Consider the following 17462-nt stretch of genomic DNA (forward strand, 5'->3'; position numbering starts at 1 on the left):
CGCACCTATTTATTAGAATTTAGAGCTCAGTGGTCATTGTTGACATAGTGCACAACAACGAAATGTGTCCTCTGCATTTAACCCATATGTGACGTTGCATAGCAGGGGGAAGCTAATTCAGCACCCAGGGAGCAGTGCTTGGGGGTGGTACCGTGCGCAGGGTATCTCAGTGGTGCTTTGCTGGTCAGGGATTCAAACCTGCAATTTTTCAATTACAAGTGCTATTCCTTAACCATAAGGCCACCACTGCCCTCAATTGCTGTCTCTGTACATCATACTTATATATCTTTATGCAGAAATTGTTGTGTTTGATACTTTGTTGCCCTTTTTTGTCTATTGTATATTTTTGGCTTATGTGTGCTTGTGTACTCTGCATGCAATCACAATTTCCTCCAGGATAATACACATTTTCTCATTCAATAAATAAACCCAATTTGTGTTAAGCCAGAATGATCAACATGAAATTCCCTCATAAAATATTCTTGATGGCAAGTGAAGGGTAGAAATCAACGGTGTAGGGGTCTGTCTCTGATGGAGAACGAATGGGAATTATGCAATGTTTGCGGTGTTTACTAGTCAGAATCGTTTTAGTGTATGTACGTTGTCACCAGTTTAAGACTGTGTTTGAAATGAAACAGTAAGACTGGAGATCATACTTGTTGTGGTTATTACAGTAATATGTGGTCGAAATGCCAGATAATTGGGCCATATATACAAGAAAACCTTGAAAATATTGGGAGAGGGCAATGGGGACATTGCCATGTCGGGCTATGACAGAATGTCATATTGCAGATATTGGATGTGTGCTAGCTCCAGTGATCTTGTTTCCCACACAAAGACTGAGAAATACAAGACTACCTTTTCTAATACCCAAACTACGTTTGACAGAAGGAGTCAGATGACAAGGACCATGTCTTAATTTCATTTCTGTAACAGGACCAGCCATACACAACAAACTAATGAAAGATACAGACTTTTTCTGGAAGAGACCTGGTCAAGAATGTTGGTCAAGACCTAATTTTCTTACTGTTAACTCTGAAAAGTTAGTGGATCGCTAAATCAAGTGGGTCAAATGTTTGTATTTTTTTTTCACATGGAATCAAATATATTTGTATGATTGCCACTAACAAATCTCACTCCCACTTCCTCAGAATCTTTTTCTGCTGTTTTCATTGTCAGCCTGTTGCTAAAATTGATAATCGGTCAAAGGACTTTGACTTGTGTTACTGTATTTCTGCTTAATAAAATGCTGTCCAGAATATTCTCTTTTGGTGCTGCCTGTGAATAATGGCTTTCCTATGAAATACATATTTATTAAACACTTTTGGTTTATCAACTTAAACTATTCAGTCACTGGACTGGTAAATTGCACAAATCTGGGAAAATTCTGCTATGACCTAGCACACTCTCAGTAGCCTACTCCACTTATTTCTACCTGTGGCTCCAAGAGAAATGACAATGTCTATTTTCTTCTCAGTCCAAACGACATTGACATCTCTACTCATGCTGAAGGATCAGGTTTAAAGCAACCCAAAGTGTTGCATAGGTTTGGACTGAATGATGCACAACTACACTTAAAACCCAAGTGAAATATTTACCTGGTTTCTAATTAGGGTGACCTATAAAACTTATTTTGAGCCTTTTGTGATTAGAAACCATATTGGTTGCATGCATATCAAGAAATCACATTAATAGCTCACTACTAATGAAGAACACCGAAAATGTGGACTCTGGGGCCTTGGCCCATTTTCATTTTAATGGTTTTATTTCAAGCAAAGTCTAACAACATATTCATAGGTTAGGGTTAACATGGGGAGTACATGGAGAGGATAAAAAAACTGCATATAATCACATAGCAGGTCAGTTTCCAATGTGATTTTTATCAACAGACATGAAAGGAAGACGTTATACAGAGTCCAGAATGAAATGAGTCAATGTGTGACAAGACAGCACCCTTCAACCTCTGACTGGGTCATCACTTTGAGTGAAAGTCCATGTTACAAGATAGGTCTTGGCTGCTGGGTAAGCAGGAGGCCGAAGCGCTTCTTCACCGTCACTCTGTGCCGGGAGAACTTGTCATCAGGAGAAAACCGGGCCGGATGGGCGGAACAGGTCGGCTGACCTGAAGCATCCAGCTTCTGTGAGGACATTTTGAAATCACGTCAATAGTAATCAGAACTGCATGGAAGTACCACGAAAACATATTTCCTATGCATAATGTGTCATTAACTTGTGTAGATTCTCACACTACATTCACTTCTCTTGGTTACATTGCTATAATCTTGGAAAATAGGTGTAAAATCTAAGTTTAGAATATGTATTATCAATAATGTATACACAGACTAGCGCACTGTATTAACATCTACATAAATTACAGCCTGTTTTGCATAGAGAAAAATGAGAGACAACATCAAGAAAAAATTATGAGTTTCTAAAACTCAGTTGTGTCGAGAATGAGTTTTATATACACCTCAAAGCACATTGTTCCAAAATCCAGTATTATTTACTTTAATATTCTCCTCTAAAGTAGTAGAGGCAGTAACTACCTTTCCTGAGAAAGTTGGGTTACCCAACCATTCATTTAAAAAAGTTTAAAAACCGTAAAACTTGAGTACTATTTTTTCTTAACTGCACATATACCATGCGCCAATTTATTATTATTACCCGTAGTTCTGTAATTACAGTAGTCTGTTTTCAGGATTTCCTATGTGTGTACTGTGTATTTTAAAATGTCACCACGTTTATTTGATCGCACCACAAGTACCATGGTTTCACTTTGTTCGGCACTATAACTATGTTCGTTTGTAGTTTTTTGCTGCTGCCTGCACCAGAATTTCAACCTGTGATCAATCTTAATCCTGAAAGTTACTTTTCAGGCCAATTAACCATTAACGAACCAAAAGCAGCTACGTTGAATCTACTTATCGAACTACTCTATTCCTTCACATCTGTAGTAGTCAATTTACATATAAACACAAATAACAATGCACCTAAAATACACGAACTGCTTTACAACTTACCTTTAAGGTATAGACTCTATCTCCATTTTCGTTTAAGAAATATTGCAAAAACATGGCGGCCGACAAGTATATACACGATCAAGAAGTGATGTCAATAACAATCAGTTTTCTTTTTAAATTTAGTATATTTTACGACGCCAAAATATAAAAAGCCAAATTAAATAAACAGAACGCCAATCCTACACGTGAAGCTCGTTCCGTCGGCGTGCAGCGTAAACACTGTCGGATTTCCGGAATAACCACTGAATTTTCAGTTTTCCTGGCCAAGAGTGTTATCAACTCAAACTTTTGAACATCGCCCTCTATCGTTCGGATGAATTACTGTTTGCCGCGAAGTTCGTAAACTACGGCAACTTCATAATGATACGGTGAAGGCAGCTAGGCCCTGTGCTAAACTTTGTCACACTGAGAAAATGGGAACAAACTGGAACATAGGCAGGAAAGAGAAGGGGGGCGCTGGGTCGCCTCGTACTGCCAGTAAATTTCGGAAAGCCGAAGGCACACGGATAGGGTCAGGGTGACATTAAGCTGATGCTGCGGAATTGTAACATAACAAGATAAGAGAAAAGGAAGAGAGTGGGGACTAACGCCAGAATTCTCAAAACAATAGTTGTATGCTACGCCAACTGGAACGGTACCAACAAGAAGGGCAGAGGCCCTGTTTGGGTTATAAAAACCAGACACTGACCATAGAGGGAGAGCTTCCCTTGGTGTGTACTTTTGTGCATCTGAGAGCGGCTCCCGGATTGCAATCTGTGCTGAGAATAAAGAGAGCTGACGTGCAACTACCCTTCGCCTCCAGAGTGCATCTTTTCCTCATCAACGGACTTGGTGGAGTCTAACTCCAACAATGGGTAGACCCGAGTCTGGAAGTCTTACTTTTCAATTGTAAACGGACGCAACGGGTAAAACTACTTACATATTCTTCAAACCCACTAAATATGACCTAGGCAACTATTATTAGTCATTAAAACTGACTAGGTAAGTGAGTTAATGTAGGCTGATGTAAAATAAATTGGGGGGGCGCCCGGCAGGGCTACCAAAGTTGCCGTGACAAAATACTGTTTTCCTGTATATATGCTATACATCCATCCATTTTCCAAACCGCTTATCCTACTGGGTCACGGGTGGTCCGGAGCCTATCCCGGAAGCAATGGGCACGAGGCAGGGAACAACCCAGGATGGGGGGCCAGCCCATCGCAGGGCACACTCACACACCATTCACTCGCACATGCACACCTAAGGGCAATTTAGCAACTCCAATTAGCCTCAGCATGTTTTTTGGACTGTGGGGGGAAACCGGAGTACCCGGAGGAAACCCCACGACGACATGGGGAGAACATGCAAACTCCACACACATGTGACCCAGGCAGAGATTCGAACCCGGGTCCCAGAGGTGTGAGGCAACAGTGCTAACCACCGCACCACCATGCCGCCCCTATATGCTATACATTTTACAGACAATACTGGATGGATTTTCCTCCTCAGTGGAGGAGAGTGTATGTGTATAAGTATATGAAGGAATGAACTGCCCAAGAAATCCAGAACTCTGTGACACAAACTAGGTAAAAATAACGAGGAGTCAGTTTTGGAGGCTGCAGGGCCACAGTATTTGTTTTTGGGAGATCTAGAGTCAGGGGTCAGTCGTGCAGGTTCACATTCAATAGTTAATACGTTCATTGAGCCAGTTTATGAGGGCACAGTGTCACATTTGTTTCCAGAAATGAAGCAGTTAGTGTTTGAAGCTGCACTGCTGCATTCTATGTTTACGAACAGAACAGAATCTGTGCTCAAAAATTACATATTCTTCCCCTTGCGGGGACGTTTTATTGGAAGATGCAGGGCTTACAGAAGACATGAACACGCAACAATGAACGGACAAGGGACACTGTACTGAGAGATGCCTATAAGCTAGGCTAATGGGGAGAAAACACAAGGCAGCTGTGAATGATCTACAGGAGAACAGGAACAAGAGGTAAGATTGACAGATCATAGGCGTGGCTGATTTGGAGCCACAGCCAAGGGAAAACGGGGGATCAGACAGCCGGAGTGGGCTGGACGTGACAGTCAGTGTATGAGGGGGTAGTATGAGATTCTTCGTTAGAGAATCGGGGAGAATCAGTGTGTGACACTAAAGATTTTGTGTTAATGCAGTGGTTACATTCAGTGTTGGATGTACCATCTCATTAGAAACTTTGAATGTGTGCCATCACATTCTCTGTCAGAGACCAAGGTTCGGATTCAAGATTCAAGATCATTTACTTGTCACATACTTGTTATGCAGTGAAGTCAATTACCATAATTTGCTCCTGGACTGTGCAGGGATCCAGCAATAAGATTTAAAAATTTAAAATAACCATTAATAGGCTAGGACATTCAGAATGAAAAATATCATTTTTAAAATAAATAAAATAAAATAAGTATATACAAGAGATTAGGGGCTAGACTAAGTGGGATAGTGTGCATGGACAATGAAGTAACAATGTACATTGTTTACAGTAGTGAATATAGTGAAAACAAAAAAAATGAACAATATACAAAGTGGCACAGTGCATGTAAGGATCCAGATTTTTGAGGTACAACCTGCAGCTGCTCTGACCGGGACAGAGCCAAAGCACGAGGCTGTACCACTGTACTCTGAGAACAGGGCAACATCAGTATTTAATGCTGTGTCATCATATTCCGTGTTGGAGAACAGGATAGAGTCAGTGCATGAGGCTGCATCATCACACTTTGCGTTAGAGTGTATGACATTGTACAGTCACTCTCCATGTTAGATTAAGGAACAGGAAGGCAAAGCGACCAGGTGCTTGTAATAGAGATATCAGAATCTAATTCTGGCTGTTTTTCAGAAGATCCACTTTTGCTGCCCCAGTTAGAACCAGGAAAAATAAGTGCGGCAGACCCGACTATGGTGGCTGGGCCTGTAACTCAAGCCACATCTGTTTCAGCATCTGTTCAGCAGACACAAGCAGTTGGAATTGGATGAGCCCATTCCTGATTTCTTAGTTGTATTCTACCCCTTGCAAGCACAGCCCATGAACCAAGTCTGGAAGAGAATCCATGCAGCATTTGAACTAATCAAGATGATGTAAAAGTGGAAATGGGACAGTAGAGTCTTTAGGGAATTAGCCATGTACCCAAAAGTACAATGAGTAATTTAAGGTCAAAACTATCATGTATATGAGGTAGACTTACATCAGATGATTGTCCACCGTTGTCATTACTGATGAATGCTAATGAATAGAGATGACGTTATCTCTATTGATCATCTGTCATGGTTGCCTTCTTAGGTGGAAGCGGTCAATGATCTGCAGTGTGTCCATACCCACTCTACACCCCTGCCTACAGAGGAATCGAAGCATTACGCACATCTGAATCTGTTCCTCAGAGACTTGCAATCAGCTTCGGTGATGGAACGGACCTTACGGATGACACTGCAGTTGTGACACTGCTTTCAGTGCCGGGTAAGGTCTTAGATAAGGTCATCCTTAACAGGATCCATGATCATTTCCCTGCCTGTTAGTGACCGGAGCAGTGTGGTTTTATGCCTAAGAAGTCCCCTGATTGGGGTTCTCGAGAGACTGAGGGAGGAGTCTGAGTGTCTGGGATTGCAGATGTCCTGGATAAAGACTAAGATACAGACATTTAATGACTTCTTAGGCACAGCCATCAGTGGTGTGTCTGTCTGCGGGGAGAATGTCGACCTTGTCGAGAGATTCACTTACCTCGGCAGTGACATTCATGTCTCTGGTGACTCTTCCTCGGCAGGCTGCAGATGGATTCGAAGAGCATGGGGGGGTCATGAGGTCTCTGGAAAGGGGTGTGTGGCGATCCTGATATCTTTGCAAGGGGACAAACAGTCCTGGTGCTCCCTGTCTTGCTGTGGGGCTGTGAGACATGTACGCTATGCAATGAGCTGGGATGAAGACTTGACTGACTTAGTCGAATCAGCGGTTGCTAGAGGAGTCCCGAATGAGGCACATTACCTGCCTTGTGAGGGAGTGTCAGTTACGGCACTACAGCCATGTGGCGCGTTTCCCTGAGGGTGATCCGGCTCGCCGGATCCTCAATTGCTGAGGACCCAAGTCCCTGGGCCAGGCCTAGGGGACGCCCACATAACACCTGGCTGCGGCTGATGGATGGCCATTTCTGGAGGGTAAGACTGGACTGTGTATCTGCCTAGGGGATCACTGGCTGGGATTCAGAGGAGTTTCACTGTGTGGTGGGTGCAGCAACGCGTTACATCAGCACATGCTCCCCAACCTGACCTGACCTACACCTCTGCAAGACACTTCCCATGGGGAATCTTCCAATTACCAACCAGAATCACAGCCCTCATTACAAAGCACTGGCATTCATTTGCAGCACATTCCAGTAGCAGAAAAAAGAAAAAGATCCGTCTTGTATTCAGAATTCTGTTGCAGGAGGTTCATATCTTCCAGCTTCCAAAATGCAAGCAGGATTTTGTTTGAACCTTCTGTATCCACGACTCTGATCCATGATTAGTTTTTCCAAGTCCAGCATTAGCTTTTCAAACCCAATAACATTGTTATCAGTCAACAATCCATGTCATTCTGCCCTGATGAGCTCGAATAAAAAAAAAAAACAATGCACTTCCAAAACACCACTCCTCACATCATAGAAAGTGGAGAACAGGGCACAAGGCAGATGGAGTAAGCAGTCCCAGTGGAAGACAGACCCAGATGGGAAAAGAAAGGAAAGGAATGAGCAGGACACAGATGAGTGAGAGAGGAAGAAAAACACCAGCTAATAGCATGAAACACAAAGCTGAGCAGAAGGGTAAAATGAGTGAAACATGAGCAAAGCATGGAAATGAAGAAAGGAATGGGGCAGAGAGCAAGGAGAATGTATGGGGGTCCAAACCACGAGGAGGACTGGGGAAGGAAAAGATGAACAAGTCAGGAGAGAGGAAGAGAAACCAGTCTGTCTCAGGTAAGGAAGAGAAATTATCTTATAAGGTCTTCTGTGGTGGTAAAGGACAGATTGAGGGACTGACAGGGTTAGGGGAGAAGTGGAGGAATAAAAGACGAGAAAGGATCACAGTCAGGATCAGAAAATGAGGCTCAGAAGGGGGCAGGCTCATCTGAAGTGAAGGACGCAATAAAAAAGGAGGACAGGAGTGATGCAAAGGAAAGTGGGATGCACTGTGCGGCAGATGGAGGAAGCTGAACAGAAGTGTGAGGAGAACAAACTGGAAAACAAGTCAGAGAGATGGACCTATGGGAAAGCAGCAGATGGGGAAGGATTTGGGGGGGAAAGCAACAGTTGTAAAGTTGACATTTCGGATCAAAAATGACACCATTGTTCCAGTTATATCTTTTAATATATTCTGACATTCTTCATTTACAGCGCAATTGTAAAAGTAAAATAAATGCAATTTGAAAAATTCTTAAAAACACATACCCAATAATGTATTTATTAAATAGACAAACTATACAACATTTATGTAAGACGTATAAAATTTGAGAGCAGTTTTCTTCATATTCAGAGTCTTTCATACACTTTTATACAGTGAGGCATTACATTTTGCTTCAAACAGACACTTAAAAGCTTTGCAGAATGCAGTAACACATACCATATTTCAGTTGCAGCATTTTCCCGGCCTGACTGACAGCGATCCGTCATCCTTCTCAAAGCATTCTCCACACTGGATGTGCCAAGACTGCTAGAAGTCCCAGATCATGCCCTGCCCATTTTTGTCCTGATTAGTCAGCTTTCTTGTGGGATGTAGCTGATCCATTGATGACCAGCTCTTTCATGCCATTTCCTAACTTACCATGGCCTGACACATCCACATGTTTCAGATACTCCCTAAACAATTTCTGATAAGTGGGATGGTCTGTCAGCAGTGTCCTCAGGTCCTCTGTCAGACATAGCAAAACAGGAAGTGATGGTGATTTAAACAAATTGCTGAGTCAAAACCTATAGCTAAAGCAGTCTTGAGTATTTAGCTACATCAAGCCAGAGTACTTTCCATTTTTAAGTAGTTGAAGACACTTAAAAAAAAAGATAAAATGCTGGGTAAAGTTTATCTCCTTTTATTCTTGCAAACCGTTAATTTATATTTTCTTAAAATTCCATAGCTTTCCTTACCTTGTGTTGGCTGCCCCCTGCTGGATATCCCCGAGTAAAGCTCTTCCGTGTTGTTCTGTGAGAAACCCACGAGTGCCTCCAGCAGGTTTTTCAGCTCCGCAGAAGTTAGGCTGCCTTTGCTGTCCCCATCAAAGAGCTGCAACATCCATATGCGTGATAAATGGCATTTTTAATTCATATAGTTCGTATCTGTGTTTTGATTTGCGATAGGGTGGGAGGGAGATGCTCACAGTGAAAGCAATCCGAATGAGGGAATCCAGGCTCCAGAGACCTGAGACTGCGGCCACACTCAGGCACAGCTGTCTCAGATCCATCCGGCCTTCCTAAACGCAGAGACATGCATGAAGACGCTGCCACAAATCCTTACATCCATGTGTATTCATGCAGTGGGTTACAGACGAGGACGACAGACGCCAAATATCGGTTTATAGATTCTCCTCCTTTCTTACAGGGTCAGAGTTCAAGTGTGACCGCTAATTTAGTTATCGTGAGCTACTTAGCCGTGTACTGAAAAGTCTGCCTAAAGACGCCCCCCTAGAGAGGATCATTTTCCACATCACATAAACACAGTTATACTCAACAATAACACTGGCGGTAGGGGCCTGTTATACTGCACCTTTGAATAGAGGCCAAAGATGTCCACAGCTCTCTGCTTGTCTTTCAGCTGCAGCAGCTGGCCGAGCTCTTCTGCGCCGATACAACTTTCCGGGCCTGACTGACAGCGATCCATCATCCTTCTCAGCGCGCTCTCCACACTGGATGTGCTAAGACTGAGAAAGACAGCACATCATTTTATTTCGAAAAGCAACAAGACAAGCACTTATGTACAGCAACTTCCAATAAAATATAAAAATATGCAGACAGGAAGAGACACAGTGCAGACCCTTATCTCACCCTGCACGCTGTAGAAGGTTTAGAGTCTCTCTGCCTGGAGCTTCCACAGGGAGGGACAAACACCCCAGCCTCTGGACTGGAATCTTGCCCTCCAACACGTAATCAGTGGCTGGGATCCCCAACTTCCTGATGATCAGTTTGGCCACAATGAATCACATAAGCTGTGACAGCAGTCTCACCCAGTTACTACCAAATACACACACACACGTTGGCCTAAATGGGGACCTTCCATTCATTTCTATGGGAAAAACCTTAATCCCAGTCACGACACCCTTAACCCCTATCCAGCCCTAACCTTAACCATAAGTAACCAACCCAAATACAAGACTTTTGGCACTTTTACTTTTATTGCACACACATTAATTTTATAAAACTGAGGTTATCCAAATGACCTGAAGAAGTGACTCCACAAGTAAGGAGATTTCAAGTTTTAAATCGCACTTTGGAGACAGTTTGGTCCCCAAATGTGATCTATGCAAACACACACACACACACACACTGCCCTGTACCAAGACATGTGCACACAATACAGAACACTAACATATGCACAGGAGTTTAGCAGATTAACGAAAAGCAAGCACATTCATACAGAATTTCCAGCACGGTTCAGGTATGGGATACGTCTGGATTTAGCTTGTCTGCAAAGGACTCACTCAGCCATGAGTTTCTGTACGTTGGCAGCATAGAGGGTGGGGTTTGCTTTCTCCTCCTGAGATGGAGTGTAGACTGGGAGGTACTGCAACCACACAGAGACACGAAGAATTCACCAGCAAGATCATAACAAAAAGCAATGTGGAACAGAGAAGGGTAGCTGGCCAGAAACTAGCCATCAGCTCACACGATGGTAAATATCTACAGTGTGGGCGGAGCAAATAAGAAAAGGGAAAATAAATGGGAAAAGTCAGACAGGGTGGACGCACCTCCACGGTGATGTTGGTATACAGTTGAGATAAAGTGTGCCACAGCACCTCCACCCTGTAGGCAGGAAGAATGCAGTTATTACTGTCAAGATCAGCAGTACTACCCATTCATAATGTACACTGGAGCAGTAAGAAGCCAGCCCCTTACCAGTCTGTCCCCTTCCAGGTCCAGCACACAGTATTCTGTAACACACAAGCACCGTTTATTCAGCTGTCCCAGAGACACGTGCCGCTCACCCTGCAGCAAAATTAGATGTAGCAGGCTGCAAGTGCTATCCACCAAGGTGAGAGAATGCACATCTTAAGTGGGTATGCAGGACGTACCAGTTTGTTAGGGTAGCTCAGCAGTACTGGTTGCACAGGAACTCCTGCCATGAAGGCCCCTGAAACACAGCAACATCTATCTTCATCATCCTTCAAAAGTGAGAATTCTTCCTGCCACTGGTGGACGTAGGTATGGAGACGGACAGCTGCCTAAGGCGGCATGGGGCACCCACACAAAACTTAATAGATCGGAATGGTGACACTGCATGATTGGCTCATATCGTTCATATCTGATCAATGACATCGTGTCATCTTGTGAGTCAGTTAGCCCAGTTGGAAAGGGCACCCCGATTCGAGTTTGTGAGGTAGGCAGGCTACCACTCAGAAGTACGAGATGGGGAGGGGGGTGGGGCTGGGCTGACCTCACAGTAGGGGGGGAAATCTATCAAATCACCTTTAACTCTGTACAGTACTTATGCAAGTAGTAAAATCGGTCACACTATGAAATGCATCCAAATGAACCACAATTCATTCATAACTGTGAATATACAGTTTCACAGATACCGAATGTTTTTCTCATTAAGAATAATGCGGAGCCAGTCTACACACCACTAAGGTGAACTGGTTTAGAAGGATATGAAAAGGTCTAAACCATCATTTCCCCCCCATTTTAGAAAAAAGAAAAGGAACGAAACGGCAAAACAAAAAAAGGTATTTTGTATGTATAGTGCAAAATTTTCATCATTCTTTGTCCCAAATTTCTTAAAATGAAAAATGACAGTGTTGAATGGTGCCTTTTTTGTTGATGAGAGATGGACACACACTTTTTTGGTAGCGGTTGGGGGGGGGGGTTGCCCAGGGTGCCACACAAGTTAGAAACACCACTGCCTCCTCCTTTTAGCCAGTGCCATACATCTTGGAGGCTCACAATACTGACCAGGTTTGAACTTGATGAGTGCTTGGCCATTGGTCGTAGTGCCTTCTGGGAATAACAGCATCTGTCCAATCAAAGAGGCATCGCATGATGATGACGACGTTATCAACAATCTCACATGACAAGATGCTCTGCCACTTGCACACATGTGGACACGCACCTGAGGCCAGCAGCCATTCGAGGTCAGCCTCTCCTTCAGCCGAGCTGCACATTGTCTCCTGGATTCGGGGTCCTTCCTACTCACCAGAAGCGACTGGTTGAACTCCAGTAGCGCTGGAAGAGACAGATGCCATCAAAATACAGCAGTATGACCCAGAGAAACATAGGCTGCTCCTCAGCCTTCTCTCAATAACTCTGGACAAATGGAGTCCCGTAAAGGATTCGTTAAATCTCCCTCCTCAACCCCCTCACCTCCAATTATGGGCAGGCTGCTGTTCTCCGAACGCGACACTACAGTGGGCAGTGCAGTCGGACAGAGTATCAATATGTCCAGGAAGCTGCTGTGGGGGGCCACAGCCAATAAGGGAGCCTCCCGGGGCTCCGCCCTGCGACCCTTGATCCTGATCCAAAAAAAGCCAAGGGAGAAGAAGACGGCTCGGCTGAGCAGCAGGATAATGGGGTGCAGCAGCCAGCGCCTCCAGCCTTGCACCGGCTGGGCGCGCTCCTTTGCCGACAGGCCAGCTAATCGTAGTTTGGCGAAAGGCCACATGAGCAGGAAGAACAGGGCAGCCAAGGCAATACGTGTAGGGAAAAGCACTGCCCCCAGCAGCACCCCCTGTGTACACAGAAAGAACACAATCGGAAGACATGCATCAGAGTAAGTACTAATCAACTAGCGGCACTCCTACACGCAGTGTTTTTATTAAGCTATTAAAAAGCTACAGAAATCAAACACAAAAAGGTGGTGTCAATTTTCCCAACAACATATAACATTAGAAAAATCAACTTGGCCCGGAGTTTTAAAGCTGTCAATATTACAGTTGACGTTTTAGAAACTGTTCATGGAAAAAGGTGGAAGCAAAAAAGTAATTAGAATGAAAATTAAATAGTAAAGTGTCATTCTTCCTTTCTGCCCCAGATCTACACCTGTGGCGTCTTACCCTGATTCTCTGCGCGCTGGTCAGTTGTACTTCATGCACAAACGGGTGAGGGTATCTCTCCATAGCAGTCCTCCAATCTTTCACAGGAGCATAAACTTCACTGGGATGCCAGTAACTTTGAGATTCTAGTATGTTCGTGGATCTGTCTAGTTTTTTTTTTTAATCAGTATCCAGTCCAGGGCGACTCTCAGTCGGATAAGCGAAACAAACTGCGTGAAGTCCAAATACTAGCTGCTCTTATCGTTAAAAACGGTGGTGCTCGAAGAAAAACAAACGTTCGCATCAATTCACTCATGGAATGTACTAAATTTGTTTATACTAATCTAAAAATTACAAAAACGGACAGCATGATTCAAAACTACACAACACTGTAGAAAAAAAATCATTTACATAGAAAATACAAAATAAAAATACATATCAGATAAGTTACATGCGCTCTTCTAGATAACTCGTTTCCAAAACCTCAGAATTATAGTAGCCATGGACTCGGTGCTTTGCCAGGTCCAAATCCGGCAATTAGCGTCCATAAATGCCGAAAAGAGCCCCGTCCCCTTTATTTAAACATTCCCTGTCAGCCCATTTCTATAAAAACGAGTTGGGCCGGTACTCAGCCACGTGTGGCCTCCCAGCGCCCGTTCGCGCAATTACTGACGGGCGTCTGTGTGAGTTAGACACCCGGATCGTGCCGCCCACCTTTCGGCGTAAGGTACCATTGAATGTCCGCTCACATTCCATGTACAAGATGCTCTAATATTAGTCTAGACATGAAGAGATAAAAGAAAAGTCCGTCCTGTCTTATTCAATTTTCTTATTGTTTATCTAATAACCTTTAACATCCATATTTTTTTTATTCCTGTTTGTGTTCTCGAACAGCTGAATAAGTTTGTCATTCTGGTTTTCGCGTTTCCTTTTAATTGTCTTGTCGGAGCGGTTGAGTAAGGTGCCCTGTCTTCTATCGGTTTCACTCAACGGGGGGGGGGACAGAATTATAATAATACCTAACAACATTCCCAGGGACGCTAAAAATAAAGACGCCCTCCGTAAACAAAGTACCTTGCGTTACTATCTACATTGTTTCAGGAATGCGTACAAAACGCCCAATCCAGTCCGACTTGCCTGACTTTAACAGAACCTGCCTAACCCCACTATGAAACTGCATCGCAGGATTGTACCTCGGGCATTACCACAAAGGCTCGTAGGCACATATATGTGCAGTATGTATATAAAACCCGCCGTTTTTGCAATACCGGACTAGCAGCGAGAAGACGGAAATGCACGGAAGGCATGCTAGGGATTTTTTGTATGAAACGCCACCATTTCTCGAATCGCAGACTAAACCACAACCTGCCTTAACATGCAATTTTTGTGTTCCTTTAGGAGACCAATAACCTACTAAGAAATTAAATTCTTTTGATATTTACCTTACTTGGATTCACCTATAAATTAATTGCCATAGCATGATGCACTACTGTCAAAAAATGTTACAGCTTGATTGCAAACATTTTCATACCAGTCACAGGCCACAGGATTGAGCATGTTTGACTAACCAACAGACTATTGCCACTATCACTCCCCTTCAATCTGTGCTTCTAGATCAGCATCCAAAACAAAAAGATCAATTCATTAAAAAGAGTTTAATGTCTCTGGTGTAATTTTCTCTAAAGTATTGATGGTTTTTAAGAATACAGTCCATCTATCCATCTTCCATACCCGGTTCTCCTATATAGGGTCGAGAGGGTCTGAGCCTATCCTGGAAGCTATGTGCGTAAGACAAGGAATAACCGAGGAATGAGGTGTAATCCAACTGCAGAGAATAAACAGTCATGACAAGTACTTGTTTTTAACAGTGAAAATCTTTATTGGGAAAACTGTGTAGTGGGAAATCTGGGAACAGATAATGCAAGCAAATAAAGAAAAACAGCAGTTTCAAAGTTTGATCGCCAGGAGGTCCAGGATTCATAGACTGTGTGTGTTATTGCTGAATTTTACTTCACAAAACCATACCTCCACCCATTATCTCCATCCTCTGGGAGGGGGAGAAAAAAGAAATTAGTTTGCCCTTATAATATGCTTGTTCGTAAAGTAGTATGAAAAAGAACCGAATAAAGCTTACCTGAGGCGGTTCAATGAAGGCTAACCAATCAGAAGAATGTGTAGGTAATAGTCCCATTGACTGACACTTGTAGATGGCCAACGCTGACCCCAGGAGGTTGCCAATGAGATAGACCAGTCCCTGAAGCCATTGCTGACTGGAACTCTCCAACAGCTTAAAAGCTAGGGGAGGAGTCAGAAGATGATGCAAGCAGATGCAGTAGGAAAGGAATGTATTCTGTACTAAATATTTGTACATAGTTAGTACCCATGCAGTGTATCATAAGTATTCATTGCACTGAAATGAGATACTGCTACTCACTGGCAGACATGGACATAAGGGCTTGGATGGGCCTCCAGGCCATCATGCACACCATCATAATGGGGAAGATGGAGATAGTGTTGCCAGACATGTACATAATAAATAGGTTCATTGGGATCTGCTTCAGGGGACCCAAGGCCACATCCCAACACCTCTGGGTTATGGAGAAAGAGAGGGTTAACACACACAGACCAACCACGGCATCCTTACAGCCTAGAATGTGTAAGGCATGAACTGCTACTTTCGGTTTACTTTGCATGTGCTACTTGATATAATATGTAATGTCGAAGTTGATGCAGCTACTAATTAACCAATAACTAAATACAAAAACTCCAGGACCTACAGCAATATTAGTTTTTTATCAGTTAACTCTCGTGGCGGCCTAAAAATCGCCATCCCAAAGAATTGTGATTTCTAATAGAGTCGATTTTCCCCATACCTCTAAACCATTTGTGTAAGCAGTGACACCCTTGCATAATATTTTTATTAAATCGGCACAATCACCTTTTCCACCAAATTCCTATCGGCCTCCTGGACACTGGTGTCAGGAACAGGCTTGTCTGAATATCCAATAGGGTACAGGGTGTCCCCTTGGCTGCTCTGCCGGTCACCCCGATTTCTTCAAGAAAGAGCAAGAAACGAGGATCAAATTGGAGACATCCACAACCTGCTTCAATACAGTCCTATACCTTCAGCACCGCAATGCAAACCTTACATTTACCGGTTTTACAATTACCATGTACTAGCACTTAAAAAACATTCCACATATTGGCACGCACTCCTGCTAAGGTAAAGATAGTTTTATTTATTTCCAACCAGGATCTAGGCACGATTATAATCACTCTCAATAAGGGAAATCTGCACGGATTTTAAAATTGACAAACAAGGGTTGCTCCTACCTAGTATTTCCTAGACTCATCTCCAAGGCCCATTTCATTCTTCTAGCCCCGGCCCCTCCTCGTGTAGATACCGCTCCTCCAGCATGTCCCCCTGGAGACGCCATGGCAACCTTTCCGAGGACCTCGGCTAACACAAGCCGGCATTTTCATTGAGGTGGAACCAGGACACGAGCACAATTGCATTGAACTGAAACATTAACACAGGACTGGAAACTATATTGAGTTCTTATCTAACCATGAACAGAACACGATTAGTAAAGACTTTCACTGTATTTGGTTCGGCACTGAATTTTGCGAACATGGCCTCCGAGACCAATCCTGGTCAAATCAAAATCTCCGATAAAAAAAACTCGACTACTCGACTTAAAATGACTTACATTAAATTTGCTAGTAGATCTAAGGCAATCAAATTTTACAGTTGCCATTTACTCAGTCTTTTGCATATGCACAGTAAACTACAGAAGGAGTGTGACATAGCGCTACAGAAGTAGCGGTGTTCATCCTTCAAAAGAGCATATGGGAAATACCACCTTCGCATTAACAGCAAGCTACGGACACACTCGAACACCTATCCTATAACTAGTTAAAGCCCGACATCAAACATTAATCTAGCACAAATACCGATACTTAGATTCATCGTTAACAGTCAAATGAAAATTTAACGCGGATACTTCTCTAGCTATTCGTCTAAGGACATCCGTTTCAAAATAAATAGCGCACTAATTCATGACGTGATATACCTTGAAGCAAGCGATTTTCAGCCTCGTCTTCACGGAAGTTTTGATGTGTCAAAACACCGTTATTCAGAAATGCATTTGAATTAAAATTATTTTACGGTAAAATAAAACTGACAATCGTCAACTGTCCTCTTCCCAATTTGTCGAGGACGATGACGACCAAA

At 43.2% G+C, this 17462-nt stretch overlaps 3 protein-coding genes across 3 annotated transcripts; all 3 read right to left on the reverse strand.

Annotated features, from left to right (window-relative positions):
* Nucleotides 1-1746: 1746 nt before the first annotated feature.
* nop10 (NOP10 ribonucleoprotein homolog (yeast)) lies at nucleotides 1747-3396 on the reverse strand. Its single transcript, XM_048971685.1, has 2 exons — nucleotides 3021-3396; nucleotides 1747-2138 (listed from the first exon to the last, which is right to left on the reverse strand). Exons 1-2 carry the CDS (start codon nucleotides 3072-3074, stop codon nucleotides 1998-2000), a joined length of 195 nt encoding a protein of 64 aa, XP_048827642.1. The 5' UTR covers nucleotides 3075-3396; the 3' UTR covers nucleotides 1747-1997.
* A 4949-nt stretch (nucleotides 3397-8345) lies between these two features.
* On the reverse strand, nucleotides 8346-14379 carry lpcat4 (lysophosphatidylcholine acyltransferase 4). The gene is made up of 13 exons (XM_048970187.1): nucleotides 13250-14379; nucleotides 12561-12924; nucleotides 12310-12422; nucleotides 12153-12213; nucleotides 11276-11334; nucleotides 11100-11134; nucleotides 10952-11006; nucleotides 10685-10767; nucleotides 10032-10157; nucleotides 9754-9907; nucleotides 9368-9460; nucleotides 9138-9273; nucleotides 8346-8907 (listed from the first exon to the last, which is right to left on the reverse strand). The coding sequence occupies exons 1-13, from the start codon at nucleotides 13310-13312 to the stop codon at nucleotides 8750-8752; spliced, it is 1500 nt and encodes a 499-aa protein (XP_048826144.1). The 5' UTR covers nucleotides 13313-14379; the 3' UTR covers nucleotides 8346-8749.
* Nucleotides 14380-15083: 704 nt separating this feature from the next.
* Nucleotides 15084-17458, reverse strand: emc4 (ER membrane protein complex subunit 4). Its single transcript, XM_048970188.1, has 6 exons — nucleotides 17302-17458; nucleotides 16562-16688; nucleotides 16167-16281; nucleotides 15663-15816; nucleotides 15363-15523; nucleotides 15084-15275 (listed from the first exon to the last, which is right to left on the reverse strand). Exons 2-6 carry the CDS (start codon nucleotides 16663-16665, stop codon nucleotides 15240-15242), a joined length of 570 nt encoding a protein of 189 aa, XP_048826145.1. The 5' UTR covers nucleotides 16666-16688; nucleotides 17302-17458; the 3' UTR covers nucleotides 15084-15239.
* Between the last annotated feature and the right edge of the window lie 4 nt (nucleotides 17459-17462).

The sequence above is a fragment of the Brienomyrus brachyistius genome, chromosome 12 (genome assembly GCF_023856365.1).
Source record: "Brienomyrus brachyistius isolate T26 chromosome 12, BBRACH_0.4, whole genome shotgun sequence".
NCBI lineage: Eukaryota > Metazoa > Chordata > Actinopteri > Osteoglossiformes > Mormyridae > Brienomyrus > Brienomyrus brachyistius.

Coding starts and splice junctions, on each gene's coding strand:
- lpcat4 (XM_048970187.1), bottom strand. CDS start 13,312: ATGGAGAGATACCCTCACCCGTTTGTGCATGAAGTACAACTGACCAGC. Junction 12,423..12,560: donor CAGCCTGCCCATAATTGGAG/GTGAGGGGGTTG, acceptor TGTCTCTTCCAG/CGCTACTGGAGTTCAACCAG. Junction 11,007..11,099: donor ACCTGGAAGGGGACAGACTG/GTAAGGGGCTGG, acceptor TCCTGCCTACAG/GGTGGAGGTGCTGTGGCACA.
- emc4 (XM_048970188.1), bottom strand. CDS start 16,665: ATGGCGTCTCCAGGGGGACATGCTGGAGGAGCGGTATCTACACGAGGA. Junction 15,817..16,166: donor ATAGGAATTTGGTGGAAAAG/GTGATTGTGCCG, acceptor TCCATAACCCAG/AGGTGTTGGGATGTGGCCTT. Junction 15,276..15,362: donor CCTTCATTGAACCGCCTCAG/GTAAGCTTTATT, acceptor TCCCCCTCCCAG/AGGATGGAGATAATGGGTGG.
- nop10 (XM_048971685.1), bottom strand. CDS start 3,074: ATGTTTTTGCAATATTTCTTAAACGAAAATGGAGATAGAGTCTATACC. Junction 2,139..3,020: donor ATAGAGTCTATACCTTAAAG/GTAAGTTGTAAA, acceptor ATGTCCTCACAG/AAGCTGGATGCTTCAGGTCA.